This window comes from Dysidea avara, chromosome 1, assembly GCF_963678975.1.
Source record: "Dysidea avara chromosome 1, odDysAvar1.4, whole genome shotgun sequence".
Classification (NCBI taxonomy): Eukaryota; Metazoa; Porifera; class Demospongiae; order Dictyoceratida; family Dysideidae; genus Dysidea; species Dysidea avara.
In genome coordinates, this window is record NC_089272.1 from 39735843 (window position 1) to 39751971 (window position 16129).

The following is a 16129-nucleotide window of genomic DNA, read 5'->3' on the forward strand; positions in this document are numbered from 1 at the left end:
AAGTAAGTTAACATAATACTCCATAATCAATTGTATAATAATTATTATGTGACTGGCTCTGGGAAAACCGGTCTTATTGCCTACTTTAAAGTATTGAGAAATGCCAGTTTGAAATATTCAATGGTTGGAGCTATGCTAGCCATCTTTTCACAAATTTTACTATATTTCCTTACTTTCTAGAGCATCCACTTTACAATTAGCCAACTGCTAATTATTCTGCCATTTTAGATAGTTTTTAAACTGAGGTTGACTGTATCAGGTGAGCTTAACTTAGAGCAGTGGGAGGGGTGGAGTGGTGGCACGACGTTCACTGAAAAAAATTAAATTGCGATGTGTTGGGATAAATTTGGTCAAGTTATGGACCATTCAGGGCTCAAAATCGACCAAAGAGATAGGAAATTTAAAGCACATCTCATTATTCAACACTACGGAGCTGTACAGCCACACCCAACCATCTCATGGTCGGCTAGAGTTCCATCAATGTCCCTAGACCACTCATACAGCTTGCCAGTGGCTTTGATAAAAGCAGCCAGCAGAAGCAGACCACTGCACCCATGTTGATTGTGACATTGAAATTTGATAGTGTATTCATGTGGCTTTGTGTTTGTGGCTAAAATCAAACTTGCTGTCATGGGTAATAAGACCACTTTTCCCAGAGTCAGTCACATATTACATTGACTAACATGTACAAACAATTGCTGATTGTGCAATAATTGCAAGAAAATATCGAGTTACTCCAATAAACCAGTCAGCTATCATAAATGAATAGTCACTTTTTGAAAAAAAAACAAAAAACATTGTAAAGTTTTATATAAAAATAAACCAAAGTACTGTCTCAGCATTTTTAACATATTTATCATTTGGACGAACTTGCTCCAGGCACACTCACTAATAACATCTGTTGTATGCTTCAAATATCATTGTCAGATTTTCATTGTCAATGTTGGCCTTCAGCCTGCTCCACGACCCCTGCTAGGAATTATCTCCATGGTATTGCATTGGGCTAAATGATGAATTACATTGGCAATCTATCAAAAAATTGCTTCCAAATTTCAAAGAGCTTAACTTAAAGGTTTAGAATTTTGCTTCCTAGAATAAAACTATTAGACATGGTGTTGTAACAGCTGCAATTACCAAGATATTATCCTTGATATTAATAAAAGGGATATAGAGACTTTGTAGCTCTGTAAAATGGCACAACATTAATTTTCCTAGGGAAACTTGTCCTCCTAGTTTTGTATGTTTATACACATGCTGCAAGTACTTCACACATTCAGTTGCAATTGCAATCAACTTAACGTGGTGATCACAGTTTACTTTGAAGTTTCTTTCAATAATATTGGGGATCAGCACATACTATGACCTAGTCAATGGATGGCCTAAAATTTCTAGGTTCTAGCTGATCCTGACTATAAACTTAATAATCAAATAAGATATCTTAGTAGCACAAAATTTACTTTATGACTACAACAAACAAAAATGAATTCTTTGGAACATATCAGACCAACAAGAAAATGGGCTGCAGTGTCAGATCAATAAATGACTGATGTTTGTCTATTATTAGGCCATACAAAGTAAATTCATATCCAGGGGCATACCAAGGGGGGTTTCCAGGGGTTTCAGGAAACCCCTTTGGATTTTACACACTACTTTAAACATTAAGAAATTGAAACTTCAGGTTTCCAGAATCTGGAATCTATCAGGAACAGGACACATTTTAAACTTTTATCTAGTTAAGTAACAGTTTCTAACATGATAGCAACACTTATAACATTGTTCTGAATTATGATTTTGGAGAAAAGATCGAGATACTCTAATAGAGCAGTCAGGTAATATAAACTATAAACTACTCTAATATAACAGTCACTTAGCTGTAGTGAAAACCCCTTTTCAAAATTCTGCATACGCCCCTGATATGTTTCTGGTCCTACTAATTCCCAATAATACATGGACCAGGTGACCAAGGTTTTTTTTTTTTTTTTTTTTTTTTGCAGCATTGTTTTGATGTGGTGCACTACATTTGACATAACAGTACATGGAATTATAGAGAAAAAACAAAGTCAATATATAAAGTTAATTGCATCTTTATAAGAAAAGAGTGTTTACAAGCATGGAAATGTTTTAACAGATATAAAATATTATAAATTATTGCATTGTGAATGCACAATTCATTCAGCAAAAAAAATTGACCAGGAAGGGAACCAGAACCATATACTGTGGTCCTGGTTGTGACACTGTTATGTTACTGAGAAGTAACTATACACTTCACTTGCTATTATGTTGTATGTATGTGTTATTTTATGTGTTTCACTTTCATGTACACTACCGTCACATCTGATGGATATACAGAATTATGTAAGTAGTAGTAGTAATACTATGTATTTTATTATACAAATTAAGAAATGTAGTTTTACAATCATAAAAATAAGAAGTAAAGAATAAGTTATGTCCATGTAATTCACTACAGGTATACATAGGCAACACGTATAGTTTCTTAACTTCCATTTTCATGATTCCTAAACCTTAAAATTATTAAGTTTTCCTTTACTTGTTTATTTACCTTTTGTAACGTCATCATGATTGGTGAATCCACATGTATTGCTGTAGAAGGAAGAATGGTGCCAGATTAATATCATAATAAATTTTGTTTCCAAGGTGTGAACCCTAATTATGAAATGGTAATTACACTTCATTATCAGCTTTGCTAAACTTGTTACACAGAGTTTCAAATGAATAGCTGTGCAAGAAATCGCTTTGCTAGCAATTCTGCCACTACGAAAAATATGGATGGTTTTTATTTTAAACATAATAATGGATATGCTAACCATCGCATGCTACAGCACATCGACCCTCTGCACTGGAGTAGTTGTCAGTGAAAAAATGGATACTGAATCATCATCTCATAGTCTCCACTAAAGTGTGCCACATAGGAATTATAATTATGTCACCTAATTTGAGACAACTGTCAATGTATTACACATGAACAGATTGTAGGATACAGGAATTTGAATATTTCAATCTAACTTAAGAAACCTAAAAGTAACATTGTGATTGAAATTTTCACCATGAATGCTGCAAACTACAGTGTCTAACTTGCTTTAATCATCATTTACTTAGCGAATGATATAACTGTAATTTTAGGTCACTTTATCAGTATCACAAGCACATCACCATGGGTGGAAATTGATGCATGAAGAGAACATAACTGAGCAGGTCATATGGAGTCTCCAGACTTCAAATAATACTATGAAGTCCACCTGACACATTCAAAATTGCCGAAATACATCTGGAAAACTCTCTATAAGGGTGCTCATGAGTCTTAGCTCCATGTTCTATCTAGCTGACCAGTAAGATTCAAGCAACCTGAGAGCTCCCAGTGGCCTACACATCTTCACAAATCCACTCATGAAAAATGGCCTGAGAACCCTAGGACCATGGCTGTAGTGTAATTGTGCAGTGTTGTGGTGTGGCTATTCTTTCATTCATTCATTGTAAAAAGTCAACTTTAATGGGTTAGCATAGATTAACATTTCTCATAAATTTGGTCATATATGTTCACTTTCTATTGATCATAGCTGAGGTAAACTTCAGATCATTTTGCCATTTCATCTCCCTGATTCCTTGCCTGCTGCTACAAAATTAATACCATTATCTGATATTTTCTCTTTTGGCTGTCCTTTCCTACTGATCATTCCACTGAAATCAGTTATGAAATAATCAACTTCTAAGCTATAAGCTATAGTGCAAGCACTTATAATTCCTAAATTCAAATCTCATCATCTGATACAGATACTGTATCAACATTCTGCTTAATTTAGAATTGCTATTAATCAAAATCCATAATCAGATAAGGGTTACAACTGCAAAAATTGCTATAATGTTGCTGCTGATGGTTGCACAACAATACATCGAGTGCCCAGTAAGGTAAATTAGACATGTTTCTATGCCACCACTGGACATTGTGAACTTGTTGAATACAGATATTTTGGCCAGGTAAGAAGGAAGCTTCTGTTTAAGTCCATCCAGGACTGTTTTTGAATCAAAAATTGGAACAGAATCGATAACCTCAGCATTAGATTGTGTGCATTTTAAGTGCTGTGGGGAAAATATTTATCAGTCATAATGCTAAAAAACGTTACTTTAAGATTGTAATCATCACAGCATGCATGCTATTTTGTAGTAAATCTTTATCTACTGTAAAGCCTGATTGTAGCTGGTCGACCCTATATAGCTCTTGAGAGTGTATACATAATTGATGAAAACCCTTCCATCAAAGTCTTATTGCTGCTGCTGCTGTTGTTGCTACTCAACCTCCACAAAGCAACAACAGGAGAATGTTCAGAGTGAATTATAATTCTGACTGTTTCTAAACAAATTTTGAAGTAGTCACAATTGTTTTTCCCAGTGCATTAGAGCAGAACAACCCACTTCAAACTGAGCATTTTATAAGAAGCATTAAATTTGTGGTAGATCAGCACAAAATGGCAAACAAGTTATATTGTATCTAAAACAAGTATCCCTAGTATTTCCAGTATTTCCAGTATTCGATTCAGTCATATTTTAAAGCAGTACAGTAGTTCTACCATGGTACATAATATCTAGTACTTTTAATACTGCTGTGGTACTGCTATATCATAGTTACAGTATAGGACAGTTTTAATTTAAAAAAGAATAGTACATTACAGATTAGTGTCATGTTAAAAAAATGTAAGAAAATTGTTTAGAGATTTTTAACACCACTGTATATAGAACATATATTTAAACAGCTTTATAAATGACAAAGGTTATTAGCTACCATGCTACCGTTAAGTCTAGGTCTTATAGTAGTACTAACAATACTTATAATTGGTAATTATATTTATGAAGGCTAGATCTTCATACATGTTGAAATGATCACCTGTTATCTGAAAACTGGGTAGTGCTAGTAATTAGGAAACCTACTGAAATGCTCACAAACAAAAGCTGGTGTTTAAAGCAATTTATTCCTTGTGATACATATTCAGGTCACTTTATATTATGCTGATTAGAATTTTAAGAGATTTAGTACTAGGCTTGAAGGAAATTATGCTTAGTAAATAGCCTATTATGCCTTCAAACATTGCTCAAACATCAAGACTGTTGTGCTTTCAAAATCAAGATAATGCTAAGCTGACTACTCTATTAGAGTATTTCAGCAACCATATTAGAGTATTTCAGCAGCTTCTGTTAGATTCTTTACTGTATAATAACACAATTGTCTGCTTAATCTATTAGTCTAGCCAAGGTAGTTTATGTGTATCTGCTTGGCTTCTAAAATACTCCAATGTACATTGTACACCTGTAATATGTGTTCTATGAAAATTACTCTATTAACTTGTGCTATTATTTCATGTTCACATGCAGAAGGATACAGTACTACATTGTGCTGCTGAATATAACAGGCTGAATATTGTTCAGCTACTTATAGAAGTTGGTGCAGACCTAGCAGTAACAGATGGAGTAAGTCACCACTTTGTGCAGTACTACAGTACCTTTGTGGACACTTGGCCTACAAGTTTATCTGTAAACACTATCTTAAAAAAAATTAGATAGTTCTGAATTCCAAGTGTGACAGAACATACAAGCCTGTCATATTATACTACTGTATATCTTATTCCATATGTAAAATAAATATTCTTGTTATTATGTCACATGCAGAATGGAAAGACTCCCTTGGAGAGAGCTGTAGACAACAGTCACCTTGATGTAGTCTATTACTTAGTGGCAAAATGTAATCAAAATATCTCCAAGTTTTCACAGGTAAGAAATGTCAGTATTATTGTGACATGATAACTTCTTATAACTGTTAGCAGTATGTTTAGGCAAACCTTAAAAGGAAATAAATTACATTATTTCATTAATTTTTATTATATAGTGACATCTCAAATTTACAAACACACTACATCTAAGTAAAAGATCAATGTAACCAATTCACTGTGTATGCTATAGAATATCAGTTGTACACCATTCTAACAATCTCAATGGGAGATAAATTAGCAATATGCAATGTGAATTCCAATATAATTGTTATGTTTGTGTATAGAATGAGGACATTTGTGGCTGAAACAACCTTGTCCTGTAGTGTGACTAGCAAATTTGAAATACAACAATTCACCATGGATGCTATTGTTAATCTCATGCTTAAAGCCATAGATAATGCTGTAAACCTGTTTGTAAATAGTCACCTTTCTGCCAACATGTTTATACAGTTATCTGCTTATCAGAAAACCATGCATAGGACATTATAAATAGTGATTTTCACTATAATCAACCGATGGTGACCATTGTGAAGTTATTTGAAGTCGTCCAATACAGGTATATACAGGATAAGGTATTAGTATAAATTATTGTGAGCATCCTTACATATCTGGCTGATGACATTGAATATATCCTGTCTTATTAGAAATTATTATACCATTCCAGGAATTAGTGCTTTTTAATCAAGAGGTTCCAGTAACTGAGAAGTAACAAACATTCCACTCACTAAAGTTACAATATTTCTTAACAACTGATGATACTATGATAGTTGAGCAATATCTCAGCTCAATACTCCTATAACATACAATTTTACTAGCAGGCCTACCAGCAGCAAGCAGTTTACTCATCCCATCATATGATTTCAGTCAAATTACTGTGATGTAATAATTATGTGAACACAATCATACAGTGGCTTAGTGTTAAAACTTGTTTATTAATCTTGCTGTTGTATGCTTGACTGCATGATGCCAGGTATTTATTATCATGATATACACATAGAATTTTTGCTTGAACTTTGCTTGTGAATTGCATGTAGGGAAAACATTTATGTGCATTTACTTGGAAGTCAATAACTCCAGTAGTGCTGTCACTAAGTTAAGATCAAACTTAAAATTGGGAAAAGGTGTTGATTTGCTATCAAGTAAACATGGAAGTTTTGGCATATAATTATTATAGTATTGAGTGTAATTTACGACACACCATAAAAATCAACATTGAAAGCATAATTATTCTGGTACCTACTGTACTTATTAAAGTGCTTAGTGCATGAATAAATTTCATATTTTTATGGCTGTCAGTGATCTCATCAATCAAATTACCAGATCCTGCTAAACAAATGTATACTGCAAAACAGTACAAAAAATGTTATTGTTTCTCAGTATGATTGTCTAGATTATGTAAGTATTAGACTATTGGTTTGAATATGCACTCACACTACATACCACATACAGATGGTATGGTAGTGTGCTGATCACTGAGGTAGGGCAAGAATTGTGAACAAAATAGTGTTCTGACACCATTTTGAAATCACAGTATCAAACAACCAGGCCCATAACCAGGGGGTTAGGGAGGCTGCGTGGGTGGAAGAAAATTGAAATTCTCTTATAGGGCAGTCACTTTAATAGAGCATTCAGCATATTGTAACAGTAATCCATTCATTATAATGATATAACTCCTTTGCTGGTTCATAAAATGGCTTTGGACTGTAGATCATACAGTGTAGTTACTCTCCTGAGACTTTTTTTGGTCTCAACTTTAATTTGCACTGGAGCAGAAATCCTGGAGCCATCCCACTGCTGTGATCACCTACTGAAAAAGTAGAACCCCTCTGAGAAATCCAGGTTATGGGCCTGAACAACTGTATCGAACAAAAATTGATACTGGTGTATGCCACTGCAAACTGAAAGAACATGAAAGCCGAAGTTAAAATTACTTCAGCAACTGAGTTGCTGCATTGTCACGCTAACAATTTGTCTTTTCAACCAGCTACACTATTATTATTATTATAGTGTTAGTTTTATGCAGCTAGGTTTCCTACATGTATGGTTAGTTGACTATACCAGATGTCTCATTAGTTTTGGTACTGAATACTTTAAAGACCAAAGATTCATTTATTTGTGAAGAAAATATATGCACACAGCTACCTGTACAGCTAGTGGTTTACATAATTATGTATTAAAACATGTTTATCTGTAGAATCCACATACTTATACTTGTAAATGTTCAGTTTCCTATAGTAATGAGTGTGCTTAAATTTGCTAAGTTAGAAATTAGTTAGGTTACTGTGCAGTGAACAAGATGAGGTATTTCTTGCTTAGCCACATATGTAATTAATATTCATTTTATTGCATTTACTTTGTGGTTTCTAATAATTCAGGAATACCAAGCCAAAATCAACAGCACAGTAGCTGAATATGTAAAAGCTCATCCTGAAGTAAAGAAAAAAGGTGAATCACATTTTATATATCCTTAAACCATCCCTATAATAATTGGTATAAGAATCATTAAAAATTAAGTGTGAGAAATATGCAAAGAAACAAGAAAGCAAATCACAAAACTCTTGACTCTTTGCAGTTAAACTAATTCAAAATTTTAATTTATCAAATTATTCACAGTGTATAGTACCGTATACACAATTCGGTGATTATTTTAATTTGGGAGTTTGTCATTTTCAGAGTAGATTACCAATTTAAAATGATGCCATCATCAAAGTCTTTATACTAAGGATTTACTGCTTCTAGAATTCAGCAAACTGAGATGATGCCAACAGCTGAATAATGCTAATACCAAATTTATAGGTCACCAATACTTTATAGGGTACGCTGTGGTTACTGATGTGTGTATGGTTTTATGATTTCTGATAGTACTGCTTGAAGTTTCTTAGTTTACTAGAGTGGTATATCCCCAGTATATAGAACAGTTAATTGTTTGTTATTTTAGTAGTATTTCAGTAAACCCACATTCACTGATGTTTTACTGAGAGTTTAAAACTTAGTAAAACAATTATGTTCCATATACTTAAAGTTACTAACAATTTACTACCAGTATAACTGACAGTAAAGCAGCTTAACAAATTAGTAATCTAAGAACCTTCAAGCAGTGTAGTACACATGCAATTCTGATTACAACAGCAGTAAGTGATCACAGTTGTTATTCAGGTAGAGGTATTGTGTAAGTGACCACCATGTTGCTCTGGCATAAACTTATTAATGATTACAATAATTATATGCATTTGTATGTAGTTTCCAAAATAGAATGCAAATTTGAATAGATTGGAGAAGCTATTAACTAGAGCTGTACTGATATGCATTTTTGGCATTTAACAATATCCAATATAGATGTTGTCAAAAGAAACTGATTACTGATACTTGTAATTCCATTACAATTTTGAACAAATGAAAGTGTATTTCAATCCATTAACATGACAGTATGTATTGATTGCTATCTCTACACTATGCCTGCAATGGCAGTAATTTGGTTTCTATTGCACCATTCAGACTAATGGATGGTATTTACATCTTTGTAATAAATAAACAGAATTTTACAGGGGAACATTTTAAAAACATAAAAGACTTAGAATGCCAGACAACAAATGGAGCAGGTTACTATTGGTATCAGTAACATTTTATTATAGGAGGTGTGAAAACAATGTCTAAAGTCACTATACTGAGGCTTACCATTATTCTGTGTACTGTGAAGGGAGCTGAAACATAAATGATAAGACTTGTAACACTCACCTGGACTAGTGTCAACATATACAAGTGTACAACCATCATATGCAAGCTGTCATATGTTAGTGCATTTTATGCACCAGACTTTAATCCATTGGAAAGTCACATAAATAACTTAACCATTGCCTTGCGTCTGAGCACTTGGCTTCACCTCATGCTTTATTAGCATATCAGCCATGTGTCTCTATTATGCATATTGAAGCACTTTGGACAATGCTTTAACACATAAACAAGGAATGACTGCTACGGATGAGTCTATTTTTTTCTTTCTTTCCAGCAATTCTTATATTTCTGCCTATTATTCTCCTCAACATTAGCTGATCATCTAACTGCATAGCTATAATTTTGTAAGGAGAAGTGACTGTTTTATTAGAGTATCCCAGCTCTAACCATAGCAATAACCTAGATATTACTTACATGCTAAAGCATGTGAATGTTTTATTAGAGTATATTGATCTTTTGTGTAAATTTTGCTTTCCCCAACAAAATGTAATTATAATTTCTTTACCTCCTGCACTGTTATTGTCTGTTTCTATTGAATCATAAAGCCATTATTATTATTTGAAAAAAATCACCATGCACAAGCAATAAAGTATGCATACAGGTAGTGCTATAGTAAGTAGTGCATTCACTGTGGTCAACTTGAGGAGTTCAAAATTCTTGATTGTCTGTTCAGGTACAGTACCGAGAGCTCAAAAAACTAAAGGTACAATTTCCATTCTTGTATTCCAAAGTGTCTGCAGTTCAACTGCCAAATCCAAGTACTTCTCTACTTTTCCTTGTGATTCTCTACAGCATGACGGTCCATCACGCAAGCAATATCAATAAGTTTGGCACACTTTAGCTGTTTGTCTATCAAAACCAAGTCAGGATGCTGAACAGTTATTCTACGATCAGTAAATATATTGAAGTCATACAATAGTTTGTAATGAGAGTTATCTAACACTGCTTCTGGCTGATGTAACCACCACTTGTCTGAACATGAAAATCATCACATACTACATAGATTCCAGTAGACAGCTGAAGCCACTGTGTTATGTCTCTCTAAATATGCAGACTGAGCCATTACTGGGCAACCAGCCACTATATGCTCAATAGTTTCTGAGTACTGGCAACACCTCCTACAAAGATCATTGTCTGTGCTACCCAGTATGTGACAGCCCAACCAATGGGTGTGCAGTGCCTGGTCCTGTGTTGCAGTGATCAGTGCTTCTGTTACAGGTTTAAGGTAAGCACTTTGAAGCCATTTATAGGAATCTGCCTTCAGACTGTCCATTAGTTTTGGCCATTGGCCATGAAGTGACTTTCTGTGCCATTGCTCACAGTGTGCTGCATGTACAGCAGACTTACTCAAATTAGAAGTCAATCTATTTGAAAGCAATTTAAAACTATGAATCATAGACATAATTGGCACCTCACATCTCTGAACATACAACTACAGTGATCGATTATTATTAAAAATTCATCTATTATTCAAGCATTTTTCTCATTGCTTTAATTATCTTGTCAACAAATTCGACGCATCCCTAATGACTTCATTATAGGTATTACATACACACTACACTGTTTTTATTTTGCCTGACCCCCCCCCACACACACTTGTAATGTTGTGCCACATATATACTCTTTTGAGGTCTGCACACTAATAATAATAATAATAAATTTTAAATTTCTTGATACTACAGCCTTCCCAACATAAAATAATACTATGTACATAATACTACTTCCTTTAATGCTTGAATGTTATTTCTATTGAAAGCCATGGGTAATATGGGAAATAGCAGACTATTAAATTTTTTATCAATAGCAATCATAAAAGACATGCATATTCACCAGCCTATTCTCCCATGCATAGTACTCTCTAACAGAACACTTTGTTTATTTTTCTGGTTACAATGTCACAATATTATAATAGTAATTCAGTGTGTACATTTCATTTTGAAACTGTTGTACTCTATACTAGTTCCTAACTATCATGTACTGATTGAGCTCCTGGAGAAAGTAGTTGATTGGAAGACTGTTGCTACTCACCTTCTGAAAGATGAAGATGGCTCCAAAATAAAGGGAATTGAGATGACCTATCATCATGATGTTGAAGATTGTCGAGCTGAAATGATTCGACTGTACCTTAAGAGTGGTAATGTGTCCTGGCAGAATATCCTGAGTGCATTAAGAAAATCTAAATACTCTAATCTTGCTGATGACATTGAGAGAAATATCTAATATGCCAGCAATATGTCGTTACAGCTAAAAAGTAACATCATTAGTTTTATACCTTTTTAAAACAGTTGTTGTAGTAGTTACGTATACCCCATTAGTACAGTTGGTGCAAACAGTTTATTACACTTATCAACTTGATACTTTAATTGTAAATACATTTAGCTTTAAATTTTGTGTAATTATCTTTTCATTTTTTTTTCAAAACCAGTTGGTTTATGAATTATGCATTACATTCACTTAGGCATACATTTAATGGTCTTTTTATTCATAATTGTATGAATTATGGATTATATACACTTAAGCTAACATGCATGTACTTAAAGTGGTATGTTGGTATGTACAATAGCGAAAAGAATGTATAATAGGAATTGAAGGAGCACAGCAGACACCAGTAGAAGTCACTAGAATACAAAGAGAGAGAGAGTGTGTGTGTACGTGCATGCATGCATGCGTGCCATGGCCTGTATGTCATAAAGTACTGGATCCTGAATTTTTAAAAGGGAGTTTCAGAAACTTGATATGGCTAAAGACTACAATAAGATGCCTAACAGTATGCGTGACATTCTGAGTGTATTTAAGCTATGAAATAAACAAACTAGCTAAATGCATAGTAAAATATTTGACTTTATAGCTATTGATTTGATTAGGCTTGCTAAGAGATTTCAGGGGGCCAAGAGAAGTATGTATAAAAGCCAGGTTCAGGTGCCCCCAACCGTGACTGTGCCTCAATTGTAGGCTTATATACAGCAAAAGGATCATGAAAATCAGGTCATAGTTACATAATATGTGCATAATAAATCAGAATCACAATAGCACTAAATTAATAATTGTTTGCATAATTGGTAGACTTGCACTGTGAAAAAAGAGGGATATAAGATGGTATTTTCAGTGGCTTATTGAATACAAAAAAGCTTGATATAACCTGTATTATACTAACAACCTCATGTAATGCTTTGGTTAATGTGTTAAACATACTGAAACCATATAGGTGATGGTATAGTGTGAGCATTATATTAAATATAAGCTATTTCAGGTAATGTGGTAAATAAACTGAAACCATATATGTAATAGTATAGTATGCATTATACTAAAGTATAACATGAGTATAATACAGGGTTTATATTAAGGTTTATTTGTGTTCAATAAGCCACTGGAAATACCATCTTAAATCCCTCCTTTTTCATAGTGTTGCGTCGATTATGCCAGCATAATTTTTGGAATAATAGGGGATGAAAAGCATAAAACATGATGCTGGCATAATGGAACATAATGAGGAGCATAATGGGCAAATTTCCGCCACCATAAGTCTGTTATAACAGTCACAAAGTCAAGGGCTAACCTGTTTTGAATGGTGAAACGATTCGTGACAACGAGTCGATAGTAAAATGCACTGCAGTCTTCTTACTACAAGCGAGACTACAAGCCTACACTCGACGGAATGAGTCAGTGCTTTTCATTGTGGTTTTGAGTTTTATAGGATACATGCAGTCATGTGCGAAGGCATGGCAAAACAGTTTCTAGCTATATCTAATGTGTCTCATCGTCTGATTTTGAATAAAATGTGATATGATGATTATGATTTTATGGAAGCTCGATTGGAAGACAATAGCTCAAGAGAAGCTCTGATCAAGAAGGTTAGTGATGAGTCAGTATAGCTAGTGAATGTCTGGACATTGAAAATAGTGAAGTCTCTGCAGGTCTGCAGTGAGGCTGAGGTTAAAATCAAACCAGGAAATATTTAAAACAAAAAGATCGAGACTCTCTAATAGAACAGTCAAACACTCTAATAGAACAGTCATCGCATGCAACAGATCCACTACCAGAGAAGTATGTCATGAAACGTACATGATTTTTTCATGAAATGTTAATCACCCCTATGAAATGTACCATGATAGTCAATTCATGGTATACCATGGGTTGTTTCATAGGCCATGAAATACGTCACCAGATCAGATTATCATGGTAATTTCATGGCATTACAGAGATTTCATGGGTGCAGTACCCATGAAACATTAAAATTCATGGGATAAACCATAGGTATTTTCATGGGTATTTCATGGTTATTTTCATGGCAATTGCATGCACTGTATCTGGTAGTGAGAGAGAATGAGAACCATTAAGTGTTTACCCCAGGAGGGCTAATATGTTCTTGGCATAGTGGTGCAAATGCAAGTTGCATAATATTATACCGAGCAGTTGCTGTCTTTTGAATACCAATTGCTAAAACTCAGAAGATCAATCATAATATTACTAGATGAATTAAAAATTGGGAAATTTTAATATGGGAATAGGGATTGCTGAAAAAAGCCACAAAACAAGAAGGGATCGCTGGGGTGGTAATGTAAACCACAAATCCTTATTTTGACTCTATCATAAATCTTTAGTTACATGCTCTGTCATTTTGAAGTGAGTCAAAATAGGGATTTGTGGTTTACATTACCACCAACAGAGAGTCAAAATAGAGATTTGTCATTTACATTACTACCGACAGAGAGTCAAAATAGGGATTTGTGGTTTACATTACCACCCCAGCGATCCCTTCTTGTTTTGTGGCTTTTTTCAGCGATCCCTATTCCCATTTTAAAATTTCCAATTTTTAATTCATCTAGTTTGTGTACTTTTTAATTAATCCAGTAATGGATTATGAGATTTCTTTTATTGATAATAAAGACTGTTGTGAATAGTGTAATTTTGCATTCTGCATAGTAACACTGTCAACATTTCAGTACACACATGAAATTGATCAAATTGCAATGTGCATACAGACTGAGAGTCTCCTAATATGAGCTACAATTTACATTACTGGTGCCTTTAATAGCTGTCAAATTCAGTGCAAGGATTGTAGTTATACACTTGACTGTATTATTAGAGTATTTAAGTGACTGCTCTATTAGAGTATTTAATCTGGATAACCCGCCCACGTACAATAATCACGGAGCAAAAAAAAACCACCTTGCAACAAAGTCATCAGCCCAGATTAAGCTTCCTGGCCTATACTGAGTTTAATAAAGACGGATTCTATTAGCCACAAGTAGCGCGCACACCAAAAAACTTAACACTGAGCGTAATCTTGTATGGCTTCTCGAGCGTAATGACGTTTTGGCAAGAAGAAACGGCCCGGTTTGGGCTGTTTCCATCCGAAAACGAAATCAAAAATAGGTCATGGACACGCACAATGATCCATTCAGCAAGCCTTACTACTTTTTATCCCAGGATTCTCCTTGTAAACTTCGCTATGCCTATGAAAGAATAATAATAATAATAATAATAATATGAACAAACGGGCATATTTCAGTTGTGTCCGAAATATATATATATATATATATATTTTTTTTTTTTTTAAAGAAAGAAGAACCGGCCCAAGTTGGCACTCCCATCCACTACACTCTACTCTACGCTAAGATGTTCTATAAAATGGGTTTAGCCTATTCCTACACCTACAGAGCTACTGAAACAGAACCTACAGAAAACAGAACCTACAGAACACAGAATAGGAAAAAAAAAGGAAATGGGGCTTAAACGGCCCCAAGACGCCCCTCCCCCAGTGCAAGGTCAACTGATGCTGGAACATGATCCTTAAAGGGATGACCAGAGGAGGAGCGAGAACCCCTTATGCACATGATGGCAGAGTGCAATAAAGAGAAGCCAAGACGGCAGCGAAACCAGCTCATCACCCTACAGTAGGGTGATTTCCACTTACAAGATAGGAGGAAGGCTAGGCGTTTGTAAGCCACAGTGGTGGAGGCACCCATGCCTCCAGAAGTTGAAAAAACAAGAGGACTAAAATTACCATGTTCCACCTCTCGCACTCTCACCTCATACTGACGGCGCTTTGAAGTTTCATGCTGGCGATAGGGATTACAACGGTTTGAAGGGGCATAAGGGTTAAATATTCTAACATGTAGGTTCAAACCGAGAACCCCAGAATCCAGAAGCCTTGATGTCCAAGCGAGCACCGACATCTTGGTTAGCTGTACGTAGGGAGAGAGATTCACCACTCAAGGGCTGAAGGGGAGGTTCAGTAGATACATCATGACAAACCTCTGACATTAATTCTGCAGTCAAATCTCGGATGTCATTGTGGGGGATGGTAGGGAAGGCTCCGTTCGGACAGCTGAGAGCATGTTCAATGTTATTGGATCTGCCACAGACACAGCTGACAGGAAGATTCTTAGGAGACCAACCATAACGGAGAGCTAATGCATCACAAAAGCCACCTTTGTGGAGAGCAAATCCATGACATTCCAAAGGCAAAGTGGAAAGCCAGGAGGATGCACCCTTCTCACCAGCAAGTTTCAGGGACAGTTGGAGATTGTTGGACAAAGTCGAGAAAAACTCTGAAAATCTTTGAGAGAGATTCTGACGTTTGATGGATAGAGCTTCTTGTTTAAGAGCACGCTGTT

The 16129-nt window shown here is 34.9% G+C and overlaps 1 protein-coding gene across 1 annotated transcript; it reads left to right on the forward strand.

Annotated features, from left to right (window-relative positions):
* Nucleotides 1–2322: 2322 nt before the first annotated feature.
* Nucleotides 2323–12013, forward strand: LOC136264430 (CARD- and ANK-domain containing inflammasome adapter protein-like). The gene is made up of 5 exons (XM_066059165.1): nt 2323–2355; nt 5383–5478; nt 5677–5778; nt 8153–8222; nt 11470–12013. The coding sequence occupies exons 1-5, from the start codon at nt 2338–2340 to the stop codon at nt 11727–11729; spliced, it is 546 nt and encodes a 181-aa protein (XP_065915237.1). The 5' UTR covers nt 2323–2337; the 3' UTR covers nt 11730–12013.
* Nucleotides 12014–16129: the final 4116 nt, after the last annotated feature.